We start from the raw sequence: 9019 nt of genomic DNA, 5'->3' as shown, positions 1-9019 counted from the left end.
AACTTATAATGCGTATTAATGTCTAAACTGTTGAATGTATTTTTTTAAAATTTTGAAGAGCCTTTATCATATTTTATGCGCACATGCCAACAGACCCACATTTCCTGTACATATTTTGGCTTACTCGGCGGCCTACCTGTGACTATGAACCTATACTCCACGAGCTGCATTGCCGGCCTGCAGCCACAGAGGGCGCTGTGCGCATCTCGTGCTCTCGCTGAGCATCTAGATGTCCTTCTATGTCACCTGCCTGCGCCTCTCGTCGTTGCTCTCGCGGGATCTACGGATCTCGTGCTGGCTCAGCCGGCTCAGAGTGCTCTACGGAGTTCGGTTCCGTTGGCGACGGGGGACCGAGCACCAGCAATGTCGGGCCCGCCGCGAGTCCCACTGCAGGGACAATCCGGGGCAGCTCAGAACCCCGAAAACCGGAGTAACGGTGAGAGAGGGGGCGCCAAGACACTGAAAGACACATTGGCAGTTACTGACACTGACAGATGGACACAAAGGCACTGACAGATGCTCTGGCTAGGAAAATGACACACCGTGCACCCTAGCTCACTGGTTACTGACAGAGGCAGGCACAATAAGAGCCAGGTGTCCCCGGACATGAAAGACTGATTAGGAGAGATGTTGACACTTGCACATGTACCCTAGTTTCGACAGTAAAGAACACGGGAAGAATGAGATACAATCTTCTCTATTTAACTAAATGTGTTTTTGGGATTGAAGGTGAGGTGTCACTTTAAAAACTGTACAATTTGGTGGAATTTCAGAACTTTTAGTCTACCTTTTCTCTCCTAAACAATCTAATTTCTCCAAGTAAAATAAATGGACCAATAGTGTTCGTAATAAGTTGGCTTGTGTATGAGACTACTAGCAAAGATGGGCACACGAGGACAGAGCTATAAAAATATGTCATAAGTATGTAACTAGCAGACAGGCATAGTTGCCAAGTTAACAGTATCACTCGTGTATTGTGTTGCAAAATGTATTTAGCACTTACTATCCCTATGTGGGGTGATTGAAAACCACTTGCCTACATGGCCAGTATGATACATCGTGTAGGGTGTGTAGTTAGAAATTAATGGTGTTGCCTTTGTTTTTTGATCGCATGTTGGAAGTGTTTCTATATCGTGCATGTGGGTACTGAGGTGTGGTTATAGTATTACAGGACGCAGAACTTAGCGGTGTAAGAGATGATGAAATATGAGTAAACTGGCTGGTTTGAGCAGGATTGTTTATTTTTTGTGTGAAAAATCTCTTTTTTGGTATTTTCAATGAAACGGCTTTACATATGTTACCAAGACCAGTGATTACATATTTATATAGTGGTTTAATATTCTCTTTTTGATAAGCCGACATGTAAGAAATCGAGTTAGCCAGTTGCACCATGTATCGGTCCCTCAGAGTGATATCTAAGAAAAGGGAGGAAGATTGGAACAGGAGCCCATACATTTTTTTCCATATAGAAATAGTCAAGCTTTCAATTCACCAATACAACTTTAAAGAAGGAACAATAGATAAGAAATTCAACTCCCAGACTATCCGGCTGGCGCTGCTCAATGCAGCTATCTGGGACCAGGAGGATGTGAATGATATTAGCATTTCATATCGTAAGAGATGGGATGTGACATATGTCTTCCAGGGGACAAAGGGTCGCAGCGGATCCCTTGCGTATTTCTGTCCATAGGAACACTAGTCCCCCTCCAACCTGCGAATCATGGAATCGTGAATGGTTAGGTTATCTAATGGACTTAGTTATCTGGCTCTCCAAGTTGGGGGGTCCAAGACCAGGGGCGGCAGTGGATTCAAGCTATCCAACAACTTTAGAACGTAGGTATCCCCCATCGTCGCCGGCAGGTTCGTTTATGGTATTTCTGATAAGCATAGTCCACTTAGCTGGTTTCTGCACTCCGTTGTCCATTTTGAGATATTTGTCGTCTTGAGCAGGTGTAGTTTGGAGGGAGAAATGGTGGCGAAATCTGCTGAATTGGACTTTGTTAATATCATCCCATATCTGATTGTCATTGTGTGATGTGAAGAAGCAGTCATATTTTAGTTTTACTTGAGACCTATATCAGTGCTTAATTTGTAAACAAAAAAATATATAAGTGAAAGGCGCTGTCTGGAGGACACTACAGATTACACCACCCATTGTCCCTGCCAGTGCTGCCAATGACAGTAACAACACAACTGTGACAAATCAGATGTTGTAGGCACCCAAAGATATAAGAATAGCTTAGGCAGCAGGTTTTAGCCATTGTTAATGAATATTGAATTATCATAAATCTGTCGATGTCTTTCTAAATTAGACGTGCAGCACAACTATATTGCAGACTTTCGTAAGTGCTGGATTTTGACCATTAAGTACTGTTTCTGAGCGCCTTAAACCACCGGCTGAAACTAAGCAGTGGCAGTGATGGACTAGTCACTAAATTAAAATCCTCTATAAAACAGAGGCATGCGACAGATCTTTTCAGGTATTCCATGTACATACAGTTGGTGACTGGTGGTTTAAGGCTTCGAAGGGGATGGCTGTGGACTGCCCTATAAAATATCATTGTAACCAAGGGGTAAAGTTGAAATGGAATACTTTGGATCATGTCAAATTTGAGGAGAAAATAATTGAGTCCAATTTATTTGACGTGATGACCTGTTTAACCTACTTACCTCCCCCGGAATCCATCATAGGGAGTTTTGAAATCATATGTGAAGATGTGGCAAAAAATCTGTTTAAATCCGTAAAAAAAAAATGAATCTCCCTGAATATAAATGGTTTGATTTGGAGTGCTCAGCGGCAAATAGAGCTTTAAAAACAGCATAAAGTACAGTACCACGGGACAGGTCCTTGATTAAGGAAGCTAGACGGTCTCATAAAAATATAATAGAGCGTAGAAAAGAAGAAATGAGACGCCAGACCTGGGAAGACTTTGAAAAGGCACGAATGCTAAGAGATTCTAGGTCCTTCTGGGAGGTGATAAATCGTCCACTTTTCATGGATGTAAGCAGGAACGTGGAAACAAATATAACGGGTTTAACTTGGGAGTCCCATTTTTGCAAGATTTTTAACCCAAACGATATCAGTCCACAGGTCAGTCAGTCAGATATATTTTTTAATCCTGAATCAGCCCGGCAATTAAGTGTATCCCTAACTTTAGATGAAGTGCCGGAGGCCATTAGAAAGGGCATTGCCTCTAAAAACCAGGCCCAGATGGGGTACCTTTGGACCTCTTTAAAAGAAATCCAGCACTCTGGGGCCTGTACTATTAAATGTTTTTAGAGCTGTTATAACGGGCCAGACCCCACAATCTTGGAAGAAAGCCATGGTAGTGCCGATATTTAAAAAGGGAAATAGAAACGATCTGACCAGTTACAGGCCGATTTCCCTTATAGAGGCCACATGAAAGGTGATGGGGGAGGGTAATTCTGGCACGCCAGGAGTCATGGGCTAACAATGCTGGGCTAATGTCACATACCCAATATGGGGTTAGGAAGGGAATGGGAACTGTCAAGCAGTGCCTCAACTTGTTGATGATCATTGGTAAGTACATGAAGGCCAGGGGGGCGTTGATGCACCTGGCCTTCATGGACTTTTCCAGTGCCTTTGACACGGTGTGCAGGAGCAAGTTGTGGGCATTGATGGATGATCTGGGCTTTGAGGAACCACTTGTCACTCTCCTCCGTAGACTGCATGCTTCCACCTCTGTAGTTATCCGTTATGGCTCAGGGGGAGAGAAGGCCAAGCCCATCGCGTTGACAGAGGGGGTCCGGCAAGGCTGCATTCTAGCCCCGTTTTTATTTTTGGTTTACACAAATGGGGTGGAGCAGTTTCTGTTAAACATACACTTGGACTTCATAAAAATAGCAGGTGCCCAAGTACCTTTATTGTCGTATGCTGACGACACGGTCTTGATGGCCTTGACCGCCAATAGCCTTCAGGGATGTTTGGATGCTTTTACTGAATATATGATGTCACTAGACCTGAAGGTGAATTATAAGAAATCCTTTGTCATGGTATGTTGGTCAAAATTAACAAAAACATGAAAATACACAGTGAATGGGACAGTTATTGAGAAGGTAAAACATTTTTAGCTATTTGGGGAATGTTTTTAACTCTAACCTAAACTGGGATCAACTTATTTTTTTTAATAATTCTTTTTCTTAAAAGCTTCCGCAAAAATCACATTACAGAGGTCACTGCCATGTTGCAAATAACATATCAGGGGGTACCAGGAAAAATGATATCCCAAACAAAAGGGAACTTCACGTGGATGGGGGTTAATCTAAAACAGGATTTCTAGGTGACGTGCAAATTTCTCCTCTGTAATGATTCCAGGGTCCCCACACCAGTGACCACTTTCAAGGGCGTCCCCTCGCGAGATATGTCGTTTTTTCCCTAATCATACACCAATGTAAGTTGTTTTCCAACACTTCCAGAGAAGGAGGCTGTTCGGCTCCCCATAGCTGGGCTATATTTCTTTTCGCTAACATGAAGCCCAAGGTAGACCGTTGCGTCTGTGAGGTATTTAGGTCGGTGGGCCCCCATATGTTTAGGAGGCATCTCCTCTCCTCTGGCCTCAAAGACCCCCAACACTGAGAGCCACTAAAGATGGTGAGCTTGTGTAGTCCATTTTATGTGTGTATTTTGGTAAACCACAGCATTTATTATTTTCAAGCTATTCATGGTCCAGTATGTAGACTGGTTCCTCCGGCGAGATATTGGTTATTGTACTCTTGAATTTGTCATCGACTATTGTTGTAACGTACTGTACAGCACTTTTAAACCGTGAACTTCTGATCATAACTGTACTACTGGATCTAATCACTGTTTGTTACTGCTGAAACAACCAATAAAAACTTATTGAACAAAAAAAAAAAGAGGTATCTGTTGCGTTTGGAGGGAAATGTTGAGTCTACCAACTAAACGTATACAAGTGTGATCAGTGGGTCTTGTGTCTCGGATAGGATGTACTTGTCATTTTTAGGTTTCGACTGCAAAAAGCTGCGCAAGCAGCTTTTGCGCAGGAGAAATCTAATGAGAACTGTAGTGTGGCTTTGGGTCGGCCCTCGTCATTCATTGGCTGGCTCCATAAATGGAGCCTAGCCATTGGACGAGGGGCCTGTCCGTCAATGCCGGACCAGATTCGGAGGCGTTCCCGAGATTCTTTGGCTTTTGCCGACGTCACGCGACGTCAGCCGAAAGCCGGGAACGCCCCCGAATCTGGTCCGGCATTGCCGGCACCAGTGACTATCCTGCTCCTGATTGGTGAAGCTGCGTGGACGTCACTGCTGGTCCACGAGGGAGCCCACTCCTCGGGAAACTTCGCCGCCCGCCTGCCTGAGCTAGAGACGGGCCGCCGCGCTGCCCGCGGCGACCCGGAAGTGACCGGCCGGCCGGCCAATCCTAGCGCGGCCGGCCGGAAGTGCCCGCCCCCCGCAGCCCGGGGGAAGAAGGAAGACGGCAAGAAGTATGGCGGCGCCCGCGGGGCTCCCGTGGCCTGGAGGGAGCCCCGGGAGATGCGGAGGACGTTGCCGGTCTCCCATGCCAAAGAGGGAGACCGGAGAAGTGCCAGCGAGATTGCCGCCGTCGATGTTGCCGGTCTCCCATGCCGAAAAGGGAGACCGGAGAAGTGCCGCCGTCGCAAGGTGCAGGTGAGTCGATCTGCTTGCACAGGAGGAGCCCCGGGGAAAGAGAACGTCCCTCCGCGGCCCCGGAGAGTCCCGAGGAGCGGGAGCTCTCGTCCAGCAGCCGCCGGACCCGGTGAGTGCCTGCAAGGGGAGAGGGGCGTCGGGACACATTGTCGGTGTCCGCCCCTCCCCCCGTAGTAGAAGTCACCATGTCCCCTGCGCCTCTGTCCCGTGCATCCCCGTGCGCCTCCTCCTTCCCTCGTGTCGGGTCTCCTTCTCCGTGGGTCTCAGCCGTCTGGCAAGAAGCTGGGACTCTGGTAAAGATGGCGGTAAATGCTCCACTGGGGCACATCTGCCCAGAGGTGTGTTATGAAGGGGAAATAAATGCCATGATGCCAGATGTTACATTTATTAAGTTTAATGGAGCCCACAGCCGAGCGTGATTCTACCTGGGCTGTCAAACCTGTCACTCTTATCGCCACCATTCTGCAATAGAGTTACAATGACGTCATGCAACATGGCAAGGCGCACGTCACTATGCCGGTCCCAATCCACGACAGTGCTGCGGTATCCGTCGGTATTTTTGAATGGGTGAACAGTGCCAGCAATGGAGATGGTGCCTGGTGCCCCAAAGCGGCGCTTCATTTGCCATGATTGCAGAGTAGCACCAACCAAGGGGCCACCAGCCACCTCTGGATTGCAGGAAGATATGGCGGAGCGGCCAACCAGCTCTCCGCTGTGGCAGCAGCCGGGCATCAGTCCGTGCCTGGCACCGTGCTCAGGGCTCATGGACTTCAGCAGCAGGTGGGTGCCAGGGCGACTGGCAGGCGGAGAGGGCACTATAAACACTCCCTGCTGAGGAGGTCGGGGTGTCGTGTGCTCCTAGCCTGCACCCTGGAGGGGAAAAGCCAGCACGGGTGGTCTGCAGACAGGGTCACCTGCCCTGAGTCCTAACTCTGCACTCTCCCTTCACCTGCAGGGTCAGTGGAGCAGACTAATGGAGTCCAGGGCCAGGACACCACAGTGTTGCTTCGCTGCAGCTACACTCCGACCTTGGATTTGATGTTTTAGTGTCTGCCCTGATAGAGCCTGATATCATGCTGACTGTTCCCGAAGCTTCCATGGCTCTGCTTTCAGAGGGCAGCCCCAACACCCTCCACCTGAGGCACTCTGTGCACAGTTGGTACAGTCATGGCTGCTACGAAGAGATGTATACCTTGGGCCAAAGAATGTTTTATTTACATTACTAGTTGTAATACTCTTATGCTACCTCACTATTTCCCTTTAAGGTGTGATCGTGGGTGTGTGCTCTCGCCCCTGTGTGCGGTTGTGCTTCAGGGCTGTGAGCAGCTTTTATTGTTTATCTGAACCTGTGGAGTAAATGGGGGGAGGAGAGGCGTAAACTGACCCAAACCTTGATATGTCTACTATCAGGTCCGGTCCTGCAGAAGCTTTCTCTGCTCTCTTGGACCCTATGAGTGAGAACAAAGATGCAGCATCAATGCGTAGGAACACGTGCAGCACGGAGCAGGGCTTCGGATGAGGGAAAGTGACTGACTGGTCGATAAGAGAGCGGGCGCAGCAGGAAGACACCCGCTGGACCAGGGAGACCAGGGCGGCGACACCGCGGCGGAACCAGGGCTGCTGCCTTCAGGACAGGGTGGCTTGCTTTAGCATGAGGGTGGGCACACGTTGCTGCACTGAGTTCATTGGGCATGCAGTTGGCAGCGCTAGGTTGGGTATGGCAGCACCAATGTGGCCCTGCTGACTGGACCAGGGCGAGGACTGACAACGCAATTTCTCTTTTCAACCTGCGCCTCACAACAACCAAGTGCGTCCTTGTAAAAGAAAGCAGTAGAGACCGGGGCCTTTCTTTTAGAGGGGCACTCCTCTTAAAAAAAAAAAGTTTTCTCAGTCCCGTTTACAATTATGCTGTTTGTTATGAGGTGATGCACAACAGATACTTGAAACTCCACGGGTCTGCAACAGGGCCTCTCCTCTTGATACTCTTCTGCAGGAGTAAATGCACAAGCCAGTTTTCATTGTAGTGCAAAATGATAAGTGAAATAGTTGCAATACAAATCGCATTTGCGAGAGATTAAGCTATTGCCATTGTAAATGACAATGCCATTTATTTATCTGTTTTCAAAACTAACACATAAATAAAACGTTTGTCATTCATAATGCCAATAGCTCAAACTTTTCCAAAGGCGAAACTGTTGCATTGTAAATGCTTGTTTCCTGTCTTACCAAAAGAAATGCATATTTTCTGTGTCTCACAGTATTAATGTAGTCCCTGTCCTAGTGTTGTCATGTTCCCAGCACTACTCCTGATTTCAGTCACAAAGCCTTCCTTTTGTTATACTCTCAATTTATTGGCCTGTTTATTTATTACCTTTCTTGCGGTGCTTCATATTAATTTTTACTAGGAGATAATTTGCCTTGTTTCCAATGTCTTGCTTTAGCTTTGCATGCCCCAAATTCTGTGATCAAGGCCAGACTGGCTGTAGCAGACATTGGTTGTTTTCTCAGGAGGCTGAAAGGGTGAGGGAGCTAGTTTTGTTACTGGGGTCGGGGGCATTTTTGTTTAATTTATTTTTTTAGCAGTGCAGCAGTTTCGAAAGCACCCACTGAAGAGTTCCTTGTTTATTCAGTTGTTTTCAGGCAACAGTAAAAGTCAAGATAAGTCTGGTAATTAATGTACTTGCTGGAGTGAGGTTTTTGTCTAGTGGCAGTTTTGACTCATCTAAAGTAGAGCAGAGGGTTAATATGCCAGCTGCAAAGGACGTGTACCATGCTGCTAGAGAAACAGTATTTTATGCGCATAGTTTAGCGGGTTCCTGCTTTTGTCAAAGGGATCCTTTTGTTACAGTGCAGTTCATAAATTAAAGTCATAATATTGCAAAGTAAGTTATGAAGTGGAATCACAGAGCAGCATGCAAACTTCCTGCTACAGTTTAGAACACAGTTTTTTTCCTGAGTCTTTCATTATCCTAATGTTGCTAAAATTAAAAAGGGGTTGCGTGGGTAGAGATACATTCTTAGTAGTAAAGCCAACCCTAAGTACTGTGCTATGTTCTGAATCCTGAGTTCGCGCTTCTCCAGACCAAGCACTCTTAAAAAAATGCCTGCTAGTATGGATGACATGAATCCTACACCATTGTCTTATATTACATTTAGTATTCACCGATTTACACATGTATGATTTATTGTCTCTGTATTTTGGTGTGATGTAAAGTGCCCTAACACTTACACTGGTATGAGAGGCACTATAAAACAATTTAAATACATGCGAGAGAGGGGCGATGAAGAGATGAGGGTCTCTGTTGGAAGGTGATAATGAGGAAATCATTGAATGTTGCTAACAAAGATTATCCTGGTGCAATGTAAG

General features: G+C 46.6%; 1 protein-coding gene across 3 annotated transcripts in view; it reads left to right on the top strand.

Annotated features, from left to right (window-relative positions):
• Window positions 1–267: 267 nt before the first annotated feature.
• The window catches only part of SEC24B (SEC24 homolog B, COPII component), a 722844-nt gene continuing 714092 nt past the window's right edge, over window positions 268–9019 (top strand). For 2 of the 3 annotated variants that reach the window (XM_078676585.1, XM_078676583.1), the window contains exon 1: window positions 288–436. In XM_078676585.1, the coding sequence (XP_078532711.1) occupies window positions 364–436 (73 nt within the window). In that variant the 5' untranslated portion in view covers window positions 288–363. Of the gene's footprint in view, window positions 437–9019 lie in introns of all 3 variants that reach the window. The other variant, XM_078676584.1, reaches the window with a different exon arrangement.

This window comes from Lissotriton helveticus, chromosome 2_1, assembly GCF_964261635.1.
Source record: "Lissotriton helveticus chromosome 2_1, aLisHel1.1, whole genome shotgun sequence".
Taxonomy (NCBI): domain Eukaryota; kingdom Metazoa; phylum Chordata; class Amphibia; order Caudata; family Salamandridae; genus Lissotriton; species Lissotriton helveticus.
Note: the sequence above shows the minus strand (reverse complement) of the source record. Positions and strands in the feature narration are given on the sequence as shown.